At 34.2% G+C, this 14,812-nt stretch overlaps 2 protein-coding genes and 1 long non-coding RNA gene across 8 annotated transcripts; 1 reads left to right on the top strand and 2 right to left on the bottom strand.

The window, feature by feature from the left end:
* Positions 1 to 555: 555 nt before the first annotated feature.
* Positions 556 to 2,793, bottom strand: LOC307156449 (uncharacterized protein). 4 transcript variants are annotated; one of them, XM_079867799.1, is made up of 6 exons: positions 2,719 to 2,793; positions 2,210 to 2,560; positions 2,016 to 2,132; positions 1,709 to 1,858; positions 1,534 to 1,568; positions 556 to 937 (listed from the first exon to the last, which is right to left on the bottom strand). In XM_079867799.1, the coding sequence occupies exons 1-6, from the start codon at positions 2,759 to 2,761 to the stop codon at positions 833 to 835; spliced, it is 801 nt and encodes a 266-aa protein (XP_079723925.1). In that variant the 5' UTR covers positions 2,762 to 2,793; the 3' UTR covers positions 556 to 832. The 4 variants fall into 4 exon arrangements, 3 of the variants coding, with proteins under 3 accessions (XP_079723925.1, XP_079723926.1, XP_079723927.1); XM_079867800.1 differs by having other exon boundaries at positions 2,016 to 2,045; XR_013820710.1 differs by having other exon boundaries at positions 1,534 to 1,601; positions 2,016 to 2,560.
* A 2,392-nt stretch (positions 2,794 to 5,185) lies between these two features.
* nitr8 (novel immune-type receptor 8) lies at positions 5,186 to 14,663 on the top strand (the record flags this gene model as incomplete). The annotated part of the gene is made up of 8 exons (XM_079865799.1): positions 5,186 to 5,198; positions 6,101 to 6,445; positions 6,855 to 6,976; positions 11,722 to 11,911; positions 12,058 to 12,414; positions 12,782 to 12,898; positions 13,001 to 13,026; positions 14,622 to 14,663. 8 exons carry the CDS (start codon positions 5,186 to 5,188, stop codon positions 14,661 to 14,663), a joined length of 1,212 nt encoding a protein of 403 aa, XP_079721925.1.
* LOC307156461 lies at positions 7,676 to 11,527 on the bottom strand. 3 transcript variants are annotated; one of them, XR_013820714.1, is made up of 5 exons: positions 9,153 to 9,204; positions 8,898 to 9,047; positions 8,443 to 8,568; positions 8,244 to 8,299; positions 7,676 to 8,022 (listed from the first exon to the last, which is right to left on the bottom strand). It is a non-coding gene; the product is annotated as an uncharacterized lncRNA (long non-coding RNA). The 3 variants fall into 3 exon arrangements; XR_013820712.1 differs by lacking the exons at positions 8,898 to 9,047; positions 9,153 to 9,204 and adding an exon at positions 11,417 to 11,527; XR_013820713.1 differs by lacking the exons at positions 8,443 to 8,568; positions 8,898 to 9,047; positions 9,153 to 9,204 and adding an exon at positions 11,417 to 11,527.
* Positions 14,664 to 14,812: the final 149 nt, after the last annotated feature.

The following is a 14,812-nucleotide window of genomic DNA, read 5'->3' as shown; positions in this document are numbered from 1 at the left end:
GGGCAAGCAGTTCCTCTACAATATGCTGTTGATAAAGAAAGATTACCTTTAATGTCCAGGTTTGTTCCATCTCCAAATGTGAACACCCGACACTGTGCCAACCACAGTAGTTTTCAGACCAGACCAGAAAAAATGCTGCGTATCTCACACCTAATGTTTACTATTTAATCCAGAATTATTCATTCCTATCTTGCATGACTTAAGCAATTATAGTGCAGTAATGCTTACCCATGCCACAGATCAGCAGAGTTTATATGAAACATTGCTGTACTGAATCAGACTAGAACCAACCAGGAAATTAAGATGAGGAAATCAATGTGCTTTATGAGGGGGTGTGGCTTATGCCAACACCAAACTATGACACACATGTCAATCAACAGGCAACTTCACAGCACATATTGCCAATTCAAAAGAAGAAATTTCATTATTGATCAGATATATTGAATTTATGTTTTGTTTAATGCTTTAACTCCCCATAGTTTCCCCATAGCACTTTTTTAGAATACATTTTTCCAAATCAAATTTACAAAGAACTAAAAAGCATCGTTGACACTTATGTATGAACATGTTTTTAATTGATCATTTCTGAATTATATTATACATTTTACATGATACATTTTACCTGACCCACAAATTGTTAAACTTGATCTTATCCTGACTTTAATTCTCTGATGGCCCAGGGTTTGATGGAGCATGTCGGAACATCAGCTTTCTGCCTAACCATTTGACCTCCAATAATTAATAAATTAAAAAATAAACTGTGATATTGTTCAGGTGTTGATAATAAACCATTGTTAATTTACAAATAATAAGTTTGAGGTTGTTTTATATTTCAAGTAGTGTCCGTGTACACAGTTGAGTCATCTGTATGTCTTCCTGCCGTTTTGGATCTCTTGTTTGAGAAATACACCGCAGCATATTCTACTGAATCATTTTCCTGCAAAGAAGCAGAAATGTCTTTCAAGATTCTAATCAGAAATTCTAAAAAGAAAACTTATCATATGATGTCTTATATTTTATTCTCAAGCCTGTTTTTCTTATTTTTAGCCCAAAATAAATTCTACAGCCCACAAAAAAAAGAAAAGAGCAACAGTTCATGTCCAATAACCAACAGAATTAGAAATAATATTGTTTAATCAGAATCAAACAATTGTTAATACCAACAACACAAAAATATTTTTTTTCTTTAATGCGCAACAAATGTTGACGTTTGTTGACACAACTAAATTTACTAAATGGCAGAACACATGCAAATGTATTGTCGGCAAAATCAAAAGCATTTCTACCCAACATGGAGAAGCGTAGCAGTAATTAATTTCCAATCAATTCATTAATGTCATCTTGTTCTTTATAAAAGGGTCAAAGAAACCAGTGTGATCTGGGAGAAAATCACTGTCTCACTGTGAGTACAATGAAAGTGATTTTAGAAAGGAACAGAACTAAAACAGAGATTTGCTTGTTCTCATTTCTACTTTGAGATATTTTGAATTAGTTTTATTTAGCCTGTAATATAATCGAAGTCGGTGAGGTTACCTTGTCATCGTGCTGTTGTGTTTGACATTCAGCGGCTGTCACAAAGCACAGAAAAAGTCAATCAGTTGCTGTTGAGAATACATTTTTTGAAGAATGAATTCCACATTGGTGATTAACATTTATATTTGTGGTTTCATTTGTGATTGATCTGTTTAACCATGTGTAAATATTTTACCTTTTTTATGCTTCTGGCTTTTATGTTGCCTGATAATCGCCAAAAGGAGAGAAATAGTACATGTAAAAAAAATGATGCCACCAAATAGGAGAGTCAGCATGAAGAAAATGTCTCTAGAACACTCCTCAGACACAGGCGATTTCTCATCATCTGTAAAAAAGTGGACATTTCAATTTTACAATATTTATTACACCACTTAGTGATTCCACAAAGAACACATCTTGTATAATATTTTTCCCCCATGAATTTACTAGAGAGATATTAATCACCTGCAGTTTCAACTTAATAAGTAAAATAATAAACATACCCTTTTTTGAGGTTCCTTTGCCATTTTTCTCTGAATTGAAAACAGTTTGCCAGTGTGAGTTACTTACCATTGTGACATTTACAATGGTATCTAAACTGTGGTGTTTTTCAACATGTGCTATTTATGACAAAATGAGAAAAAGAGCTATAAACATTATATAAACATGAGAGTATATTGAGATTCAAAAAGATTACCTTTCACTTCAATCCTGGTTCCATTGCCAAATGTTATGAAATATCCCGTAGCTCCACAAAAATAGAAGCCAGAATCAGAAATATTTGCATGCTTAATTGTTAGGGTTGTGCTTTTGCTGAACAGATTCATGGCAATTTGGTCTTTTGTGAAAGTGTTGAAATACTTTGGCTGTACCGTCTGAAGACTCTCGGTGTATAGCATGCGCACAATAGTAATCGGCACATCACCGTCTGTTTGTTTGAACCAGTACAGGTTTCCAGAAACATGGATAGCATGTGCACACCACATAGTGACACTTTCTCCTGGCTGAGCATTCATACTTGCTATAGAAAACATTACTTGGAGAAAACCTGAAAAACGTAAAAAGAAAAAAGAAAAGAAGTAAAGCCATAGTACACCACAAAACATAATTTTTACATTAAAATCTCTCCCCATTTTAATAACTCTCCAAAGATTTTATTACATGTCTCCCATCATAGAAATGTAGTTTAGAGTAGATAAATCTTACCAGTCCCAAAGAGCAATAACGCTGCAGTTGAAATACGTAACATTTGTGCACTGAGTCAAACCAGAGCTGAAGAGGAAATTAAGTGGGCGATATCAATGTGTTTTATACATAAGAAGGAGGAGTGGCTTTTACCCCTGAAAAATTGCTCTACAGAGAACATAATCAAATACAAAATATGTACTGATGAAGGCCCCATGTTAAGCCTTCTTTTATTCAGTGCTCTGAAAATGTTTGGGATTTCCTGAATTAATTAAATCTGCAAATAGTCAATAAAAAAAAAATAAAAAAAAATATTATATATATATATATATATATATATATATATATATATATATATATATATACATATGTTACCGGTAACATATATACAGACCTATTAATGATTTTCAGCCTGTAAATAGATTTTTTCTGCTATCGCATCTCATATTGCACACAAGATTAGTGATGTCACTATTTGCCTAAAGGAACCCACTGTGTACCTCAGGCCTTGTCCACACTACGTTTTCAATTGAAAACGCATCTTTTTCTCTCTGTTTTGGCCTTCCGTTCACACTGAGACAGCGTTTTTATGAATAAAAACTGAGCTTTTTGAAAATGCTCTCCAAAGTGGATAAATTTGTAAATGGTGTTTTCACATTGTAGTGTGGACTGTGAAAACAGAAGTATTTGAAAACTATGACATTTAGTCATGAGACGCATATTGTACCGATAGATACAATAAATACTGATCAGGATACATCTGTCACACAAGGTTGAAGGAAGAACAAGAAGGTGATGATCAAGTTTCAAAAGTCTTTAATAATCCACTTTAAAGGCAATCCAAACAGGCGGGCAAACAAAACACAACCTCTAACATAGACGTGACCAGACAAATGAACACTGAAAAGGCTGCGAAGCAGATTAGGGAATTAATGACAAACACCTGTGATGATAACTGAAACTCCATGACAACTACAGAGTGGCGGGAAACTGAACAAAGGAACATGTGACTGAAAATAAACAAACTAAACAGAACCGTGACAGCGTCAGTGAATGGTGAGGTTTATTTATTTATTTTTTTTTTTGCTAAATAAAATGATCCTGCCAGAACAATAATTGCATGATGACTTTATTATGTCTTGTTCCGTCTGTATCATCTCAGTGAGCTTTTACGAGGGTTTACACATGCACAGTAAGGTGAATTTAGCGTTTCCCCATTTTTCAGTGTGGATGAGAAACTTTTGGAAAATGCTTGAAAACGCTAGTGTGGGCGGAGAGAGTTTTGAAATGAAAACGCTGTTTTTAAATGTATCCGGATTAATATAGGCGTAGCCTTAAAGACCACTTTGCAAGCCTGCTGAACTAAATATGATGTTCCAGTCAATGATGTGCATTGGGTTCTTCAGTAGCAGCATGTGAGCTTCCAAATGCCCATTGCAAGTCAAATAAAAAGTACCTTTTTCAGTATGCATTACGTTAATAATTTTCACAGCATTCTTATTTGCACTTTTTTTTTTCTTTTACAACCATTGTATTACAAATGTGGGTTCAAGTTAAAGCGTCTAATTAGTAAGTCTGAGTAGATTTGCCATCCCTCACTGTAGCCCCCTAGTGGTTTTCAAAATCATAGCCAGCACCCTCCTTTTGTCTACAAAAACACTTTTCTGGATGGTGGGTGGGTCCATGGTGGGTCTATAAGATTGCACACTTGATTGATGCTAATGCAAATGCTTATGCAAAATGTTTCTTATAACATCTACAGAATGCTTTGCACCACTAAAATCACCCAGATGATAGTTGTTAGAAAATGATCATAATTCTGTATGATGGAGATGATGTTGAAGTCACCATGAACTCAAAAATGACTTTTTATGGAATATTGCAGTATTTAAATGGTTTATCCATGCACATAAAAAATAAATAAAATAATGTGCCCTCATAATCTTTGATTAAAATAACTTCCCGCTTCACTTGCAGCAACATCTCTTCTCTGATGATGTGTTTTTTGGTTCAAGGGCAGGACAACCTGTCACTCACATGAGATCGACCAATAGCAAACCACAACCATCCAATCAATTCCCCATGGACAAAATCAAGTGCCGCCCTACTTTTTTTTTTTTTCTTATTTGAGAAGCCTTTTCAGATATATGTCTAAATACTAGGGAATAAAAGATTACAGCAACTTCTGTTTCAAGCATTCTGACTTTAAAGGTTACAAAGATACATTAAGAAAACCATTGGTCATAATTATGCATATTATCACTAAAGGGTTCATTTTATTCTTAAAAAAGGAATTTTGCACAACTAGGCATTGGTGATATCTGTGCATTCATGGAATTTTTTTTTCAATAGCATTTATTCATTCTTTGCACATTTTTTTAATATTTATTTAAAAACTCTGAGAAAATACCAATGCTGATGAAACCATCATTAAGTATGCCATACTGGATTTTACTTCAGACATAAAAATTCTTAAATATTTTACAAGATGAGAGAAAGGAGTACAAAAGAAAACAGAAAAATCCTTTTGCCATCAGAACAGACATGAAGCTACTTGTAGTAAACAGTAGATTAAAACAAGGAATTCAAACTTTTACAGGACATAACTTTCACAGTTATTGCTATGAAGCTGTCAGACATCGGATCAGTGAGGTATCATGCAGGAATTTGAATTACTCAAGTCATGATGTTTCAGGCTATTCGAAAAGATAAAAGGAATTTTGGCAAGACAGTGTCTATTTGAGATATTTACCGTAAAGTCAGTTCACTCAAAGAAACTGCACTATTTATGGCAGATGCCACACTCGTGGTCTTGTGATGCACGTGTGCGTGTGAAGCCGGTCTAGTGCATGTGAGTGATTTTTGTTGTGGCCATTAAGATCTGAGCAGTGTAATTCAGTTCTTCATTTATGGTTTAATGTAGCTTCTTAAAAGGAGCTCGATTAATATCAGACCCACCTGACAATATTGCAGAGAGATGCTTGACATTCACACATTTACACGCTGTCAGATCACAGTTTTGATGTTGGTGGGATCAAGAAACACTTACTTAAGAACTTAAGAAGGTCAAGTTACCGCATGACCAGCAGAAAACCACAACTAGCACACTGCCTTTGTCTTTTACATTTTCTTGCAGTACTTTTCCAGAAACATACTTCTTTCAAACCTATTTAAATTGCACAGAAACATACTTCTTTCAAACCTATTTAAATTGCACATGTAAACAGTCTTTACTGACGGCGGCAACTGGCATTACTCATGAGCAATTATGTCTCAATTATGTCTAATTCCTTCCCTTTCTAATTGGTGAGTTGAACTGTCTTTAATGTCAAAACTTAAATGTTTTTACTTTAGCTATTTAAACTAAACAATTTTTGCTTGTTATTTTTCATGTTTCTTTTAGGTCTTACTGCAACACACCTGAATAAACCACCAGTGTTTACTAAACCGGGAGAAACAATTCATTTACCTTGCGTTTACCAGAGCCAAATAGCCATGCACTTCTCATGGTACAAGCATGAACCTGGACAGAATCCCAGGCTCATCTCCACCAGTTACAAGTATGATCATAATGCCAGGTTTTACCATAATTTCGAGAATAATTCACGCTTCTGTGTGCTGAATGAAAAGGATGTGCATCATTTGGTGATAAGAAACATACAGATCTCAGATTCTGCAACATACTACTGTGGAAGCGCTTATTCCAACGTAATGGAATTCGTCGAAGGCACAGAGTTGATAGTTGAAGGTAATTATAGTTTTGATTACCTATAGTTTAATTGTTTTTAATATAATGAGTATTTATAATAGTTTAGTTATTGAAGCTATTAACTGAATGCCATGTGTGAATGCAATGTATACATGAGTAGTCCATGATGTCTTACATAAAACTTGCTCAATAATGAAATATATTTTGATTTGGTTAATATGTGTTCTTCATGAATATATTACCTTTTTTCATACAGGATTGAAAAGCTACACTGTTGTAAAACAACACTCTTTCATTGAATCACAATCTGTGGTGGCACTTTTATGATGTGTTAATACTTTACCTACAATTTTTCATATTTCAGGTGCCGATTCCACAGAACAGATGATGACTTTTGTTCTTCTTTCCATTGTTAGAACAGTCCTTCTTTTAATCACTATTGCCACAGTTACTGTTTGGTACTGCATGAATTCAAAAAGAATGTCGAAAGAGGGCTGTTCTCCGTCTGCCATGGCTTTCCGAGATCGACGATCCCGACCAGAGGGAAGACCAGGGCCCAGTTGTTCAAAAGTAATCTGATCGGATTTCGGATGTTGGATTGAATCAAATCTTGAAAATGGGTTAGTCAAAAAATAAATAAATAAATTCTTGATTTTGATCTGGGTCAAATCGTCAGTTTGTATTAAGACTTTTAGTAAGATTTTTGATCCAAAAAAAAAAAAAACCCAGCTGATCCCAGCTGGGGGAATGGTGGAATTCAGGAACAAAAATGTAATAAAACTTTAAACAAGGCATAACATTTCATAATATACAAATTATTACAATATCTCAATGCTGAAGGGTTCAGAAATAATAATAATAATAATAATGATTGAAAGGTAACCAGTATTTCTGATGCTATTTTCCATGTTTGCTTTCTTCTGTGTCTTGCAATGGGGTCAGAAGCAAAAAATGCATATATATCTAATGAGCTGTAGAGACCCTTGTACTTGCCCACAAGAACCAAATACTAAGACAGACACGATGTGGTTTCAGAGACAGGATGGACAACTAAGTGGCCTATTTTTTAGAGTTTGCTCAAGTTTGTAGCTTATCAATAAAGAACAAAAAACAGGCCACCACAACTTTAAAACTAAATGTAAAAATGAAGAAGGCATTTGTAATGTAAAGAATTATTATTCAGTTATCCTGTTAAGAATATCTGGTAATAATATTTTAATAATAATGTTACAAAGTATATTTAAAGCATGAAAATACATATTGCAGGGGTAAAGACGTGACTGTAATGTGTCTATAATGTATATAATAATAATAAGATCTGTTTTTAAACCATATTTTTATTTCTTTAAATCTGTAGTTATTAAAAATAATGCTGTAACCCCAAAATGTCTTTATAGGTTTTTTAAACAACTGTGCTGTATTTATCACTTGAAAACAAAATGAGAAGAATAAATAATGGCTCAACTTTCTTCAGTGATGTTCGGCACATGACATTTAAGGCTGGAGTAGATTGCATTCCTTCTTGTCTTTCTTCGCTCAATCGCTGAGTTCTCTCTACTTGTGTTGTCTTCAGGAAATTGCAGGGTTGTGTAGTTCAGGTCTAGACTAACTTGATTCTGTGAGGGTAGGAAAAGGGAAAGCATTGTAGCACAGAAACTTAAACTGCTGCATTCCTGTAGCTCAAACAGTTCATAGCGTTAGCAGCACTAAGGTTATGGGTTCAATTTCCAGAGGATGCAGGAACTGATAAAATGTATACCTTGAATGCAATGCATTAGATAAAGTGTCTTCCCAAAGTGTTAATGTATATGCTACAGTCATAAAACTTCTGACTTACAAGAGAAGAACTGGCATCAGAGGGTGGTGTGTCTGGGGGAGATGGGTCAGAAACTCCTGAAACATATTGAAACTTGCTGTTTAGTTGTGCCGGGAAAGTAAAACAAGGAAAATAATGGGAATAAAACAAGAAATACTGACCACAACTGAGCCTTTTCAAAAAGACAACATTTAAACCTCATTACAATGTGGAAATTTACCTGCATGCAGTTCACTCGTTCTTCTCAGTCTTTTACATAGAAATATGTTGACTATTCCACTCAAGAGCAAAATGAGAGTATTGAAGACAAACACTGCATGGTAAGACCAGTTTTGACCTTGATTTTCTAAAACATGCAGGAAACATTTTGGTCAGGTAAATGGTGAAAACAATGATAGCATATCAATAATGTACAAGAAACAAATAATGACCAAAAACAAGTGAATATTAAAACAAAGTTGAATATCATTATTATTATTGTCAAAGCAAAGAAAAAAACGTCACTTTAAAAATATATAATTTATGTGCAAAGTACTTTTTAATAATGTGTGTTGCATGGTGTATTCTTTGGACATGTTATCCTATCTTGTACAGTACATGAGGCTCTTTTCTTTTTGCTTAATACAAAACAGCTTTATATGCAATTTTAGTATTAATCACTGCAGTACTTCTTACCTTTTAAAAGAAGTCTTAATCCACAATTGGTTTGGTTACTCCGTGTGCATTGAAAATTCTGTTCTGTTGATCTTTCAATACTAAGAATGAAGTAATTATGTTCTTGTATATTATAAAAGCTTGAGTCACATTTTACTACAACTGTTTCACCTACAGAGAAAAAAATGAGTGGGCCTGTAAATATGCTTAAATAAATATGCATGCACTACTCAATTATTGACAATGTGATATAAATTCAAAAGGAAATTAACTTACACATGTTGCGTATGAAGAGTGTCTACTAGATAGCGTCTCACTAGAGCATATGCCTCAGATCAGCATATGATCTGAGGCTTTGAGCAGTGCCTTATATAGACCACCTTATCATCTTTCATCTGAAGAAGAGCTGTCATGTGTGAAAGTACGTTTGGTTTAACATTGCGGTGAGGCTACAAAATCTTACACCTAATAAAATATATAGTCTATAGCCTAGAATGTCACTGGTGCAGTCCTCTCAAAATTATGAGTAAATTGCCATCAAACATGTCCTAAATCATAATTCTGTAATATGTATTAAAGGAAATACATACATTAAAACGTTTAGGAGAACGTTCAGATAAATCAACCCAAAAAGCATGAGAGGAGGTATATTCCCAACCTTCCTCTATCCCACAACAGTTTTCCAGCATCCCTCCACCACCCCAACTCATCACTCTTAAAGTATTCCTATCCCAAAAAGGGATGGGGGATTACTCTGAGTTTGGACCAAATTCTGAGCTTGTAGCCCTCCCCTCAGACAGCTCGCTAAATATGCATACTTTTCTATATCCGATTATATGTAAGGGTGAACTCATGAAGTGGTACTAAATCAGATATAGGTCTGATGTTTTGCAATGCAACCTCAGTCTGGACAGTCATATCAGAATTCATGCCACAATTCTGCCCTGATGGACATCACACCAAAGATTTTACATAAGGGTAGTTCTTTGGTATGAAAGACGGCAGCAAAGTTAGTCAGTGGAGGGACGATGAACTGTTATACAATAGTATTAAATAACTATTAAAGGGATAGTTCACTCAAAAAATAAAATTAGCCCATGATTTACTCACCCTCAAGCCATCCTAGGTGTATATGACTTTCTTCTTTCAGACGAATACAATTGGAGATGTATATAAAAAAAATGTCCTGGCTCTTCCTATCTTTATAAGTGGCAATGAATGGAGGACGAAATTTTGAGGGCCAAAAAATCCATCCATCATAAATGTACTCCACATGACTCGGGCCTTCTGAAGCGAAGAAATGTGTTTTGTAGTGAGTGAGTCATACTGGCAAGCTTGGATCTATAGTGCACAACATATGCTGCTAACATTTGGATGTAACCATTCTATCAGCCTCAGTCGTGGTGGGGGTAGTGTGTAAAATAAATAATAATAAAAAAATAAAAATCAATATATTTTATTGGTTTCTACAGAAGTAAACTACAACCAAGTATAACAAGGTTATGACGTCATTGACAGGTGACAGTGTACGCAGTGCACGTCAACAAATAACTTGTCTAGTGATTGGAATTTATTCAAACCTACATATTTTACATATTTCCTAAATATATCCAAGTATCAGCATCACGCTTGTTGCATTAAACCATCCAGCTGTATTAATGACATGTGTTGCTGATTCTGTGTGAACCGGAAGTTTCCAGCATTACTTCAGTATTGTGACTTATTTCCAATGAAAAATATAATTGAAAAGGAAATCTCTATCTCTCGCTCACAGTCGTCACTCAAAGAAACTGGAAATGGACTGCGGATATACAAGCAAGCAGCGGATTCATTTTGATATCTCAATTTTCACTTCATTTCAGGCGGCATGTCATCCATTGCAATATGCATGTTTAATGCTAAGCTTTTCGGGTATTGACAGCATGCTTGTTGCTATGGCTTATGCGGGTATTGGCAACATACTCGTTTAGGTCATCCAGGTAAGGGCAACATACTTGTTGCTTAGGGCTTACAAACTTAAAATTACTTTTTTTGTTTTTCATGTTTTATCATCTATGGATCGCATACTTTCTTTCTCCCGCTCTTTATTTCATAGAAACGCACAAAGATATAGTGCAGGCACACACTCGCACATAAATGGAAACTTTATCAATAAAATAGTTTTAAAATAAAAAAGCATACCATTTCTCAGTTGCATAGTAATGTCACTGTTCTTGAAGCACTTCTCTGTTAGCTTTAATGACGTTTTGAATTAGCAACTGCTGCTTGGTATCTGATAATAAGAAATGCCTTGAGGTGTGGTCACTGAAGAGGAATAACTGACGACGAGCCCTTGAATTGCATGCACTTAATATTTTTCAAATAATTCAGAAGCCTGTCGTCAATTATTCCCAAACCTAGGCTATATAATCTGATGGAGAACACTGACTCATGCCTCAATACCTCACCCAAGAACGATTTGCGCTAAGTAACGTTAGTACAATCGAAAAAGGAGAAGTTGAGTGCAACATAGTAAAAAAAAAACAAAGAAATAAACTTACCTTGAACAATTTCCTTCATAGTAGACGCAGACGGTAAGAGTTTTGAGGAGATGCTGTTGACCGCTTTCAGCAGAGCTCGTGCCTCGTGTCGTGTTGAAGTAGCCCCGCCCCCATGTGCTGCTTTTTTACAGCGCAAGACCGTTTTTCACGTTTTTCACATTTTTAAATGCTGTAAATGTACTGCAAGTGTTTAATTTAATGACCATTAGCTCTAAATTTCATTATTTATCTGTTTATTGAAATAACAGTATTTTACTGTTGGAAATTGGTTGTAATTTTACAGCATTTTTTTTTTTTTTTTACAGTGCATTTACATGACGGATGTTGAATTTATTGATGGAAATACTGATGGCCATTATAACGTAACAATTGCAAAAGGAATTTATCATTTACATATTTCTTTGACTAAAAAGGAAGATATAGCAACATACTTTTGTGGTGTGGTAACGTTGGGAGAACTGTATTTTGGACCTGGAACATTTTTGATGCTTCATGGTACGTCGTTGCCTTTCATTATATAATACCAGAAACAGATGTACTTAATATCTAAAGGTGATAATCATGCAAAACGACTATAAGGTATAAGAGACTATAAGTTATAAAAGTACAAGCAATAAAATACTTTTGGTTTTGCTTTAAAGAAGAACACACCGCAACAAGGGTTCTTCAGGAGCCTATTTCAGATAAAGCTCACATTGGAAACAACATTACCCTGGTGTGTAGAGTCCAAACGGTAGATGAGAAATGTGCAGGAGGACATCATGTATACTGGTTCAGAGAGGCTGCAGATGAATCTCATCCTGCCATCATTTACGCTGATGGAGATATGAAGAAACAGCATGAAGAGGACTGTGAGGATGACTCTACTACACAGATCTGCGTTTACACCCTCGCAAAGAGGAACCTCAGCCTTTCTGATGCTGGTACTTACTACTGTGCTGTCCTCGCATGCGGCAAGATAGTGTTTGGAAATGGAACTCATCTGGAATTCATAACTGGTAAAGTGTTAAGCCCTATTAAGTGACTTGCAGTTAATATTTCCAATGTGTATCTAAATAATGATAGCATTTATAATGATTTATTTTTATTATATTTAATGATTGAATTTTTTTTTAATGAATTTTGTAAAAGTATGAATGTTTGTTGACTTATCATGTACAGTACACTATCAATCAAACAGTTTTTTTATAATAATAATAATTTTAAAAAATCAGTAAAGATTTAGAAAAAAAAAGCACAAAGTGGCATTTGCTGGTCCAAGCTTAAGTTTTCAAGTTATTAAAAATGACATCCAATAAGATTTTGCAACATATTTTGATTTTTAATATAAAGTCTGGTAAAAAATAAATAAATGTTTTCTTGTAGACAGCGAGTCGACAGCAACTCCATTGTTTCTTATACTGGTCTCGTCAAACATCATTTCTATGATAATAATGATCTTACTTGTGCCTGTGCGATGTAAGGACCAAGGCAGATCATCAGGTATCATATCTAAATGTTTTCAGACTAGTTCTGAACCAGATTCTTAGTTTTATTTGCAAGACTATAAAGCTGACATTCATACTTTTTAGCCTGTTTCAACAGAGCTTGTGATCAAGAGACATCTGAAGGTACTCAGCAGGTAAATCCTCGCCACTTTATATATCCACAATAAGTTTGATATCATTTTGATTATATATTTCAGAAGTTTCATGAACGATTTGAATACCTGTATATTTTTTTCGATTTTTTCAGATGTTCATAGATGTTCAGATTTTCAGTGTTCATTTCAGTGTGTAAGTTTTTGAAATGGCTTGAAGTTTCATTCCCATCCCCTGCTTGTACCACATCATATTGTTAAAATCTGTATTGGGTAAGTAGCACTCAATAGTGACATCATCACCCAGTTTGGAGGTTTGCAAACGTTTTGGCTGCTCAATGTTTTGTGCCCCAATGCAACCTGAAGACAAAAAGTAGTAAAGATGTGTTATACAATGCTTTTACATCAAGTTAATTTCAGAATCTTAATTGCTTTGTATAAATGTCTGATAATGAATACAAAATTACAAAAGTTAAAATGTATAAATAATTCAGTCATTTATAATTATACTTACAAACAAAGGCGAAGAATAAAACTGTGCTCATGTTTCTTTGATTTGCAAGCAAAGAATAAGAGATGGCAAGGTGCACAATAAGTAACTAAATCAAATGGAAACTGATCCTGGATGTGATTGGTTATTCTCAAATATTCTCGTATGACAAAGTCAGTTTTCATTGGCTGTCCCAGCTATAGACTTTGGGTGTAATGTTCCATGTCCATGAGCAAAGGAAATGGTTATCTTTATAAACACCAACAATGAAATGGAAATAATAATAATAAAAAATCTATACTTAAAATTGAAATTTTAAGTTAAAAAAAAAATAAAAAAAGTTTTGTTTCATTTTAATTCCACGGCTATGCTCAAATATTCTCCCTGTGACTTTTCTGATGCTATTTTACATGTAAAGCTTAAAATAATGTAAGTGACCCTGGGGAAAAACAAACTGAATTAAATGTGTTTAAAACCACTCCAGCTCTAGTGAGGGGGTGTTACTTGACCTGTGCAGAAGAGTTGCTATAGGCTGTGTGGGCTGAGCGGAGCTTAATCAGGGTTGTTTTCTAAATCTAAATCTAAATCTAAATCTAAATCTCTTTTCATTTTTTATTTTTATTTTTAATTTGATACACTTTTTAATTACATTTTCGCAATAAGTAGAGCTGGATTGTGTCCTTGTCCATGGTGCTGATTCATGTCAACTGGGTTTAGGGCTTCAGAAAAATGGTGCTTTAATAGTTATCATTTATTGATGAGCACAATTGTATTGTTCAATATCAGAAAGTAAGACCAAGACTGAAGCTGAAATGTAATGTTGTAAATTCAAATCACACTAACGATATCCTAAAATAGACCAACATAAGGGAACAATATGAACTACATCTCTCAATGCACATCAGTGGGCCTTAAAGTCACTATGTAATACAACTTGACAATTCTTTTTTGTTTTATGTAATATAAACAGTGTTTATTATAAAGGATTTATTTGTGCACTTCATATTATTTATGAAGATATTAAACTATAAAAAGCCAACTGAAATTAATATTTCAGTTAATTGAAGAGTATGTGCAGCCCCTAAATTAATTTCTTATATTTTTATCATGATGTAATCTTTTCATGTCACATTCAGGGAATCCACAACAATCCACACAAGTCGTCTTTGATCATGTGAATCACTCTAAACAGCGAGTATGTGATTGATTTTTGTATTTTAGGTCCAACACGATATTACTTTAATTTAACATGTTCTTAGTAAGAAACATTTGACCCTACAGTACTTCTCACAATTATATATAACAAAAAAAATTTAAAGCATCAAAG

Source organism: Squalius cephalus (assembly GCF_949319135.1).
Source record: "Squalius cephalus genome assembly, chromosome: 3".
In the NCBI taxonomy this organism is placed as follows: domain Eukaryota; kingdom Metazoa; phylum Chordata; class Actinopteri; order Cypriniformes; family Leuciscidae; genus Squalius; species Squalius cephalus.
The sequence above is the reverse complement of the archived record's forward strand: the minus strand, read 5'-3'. Positions and strand labels throughout refer to the sequence as shown.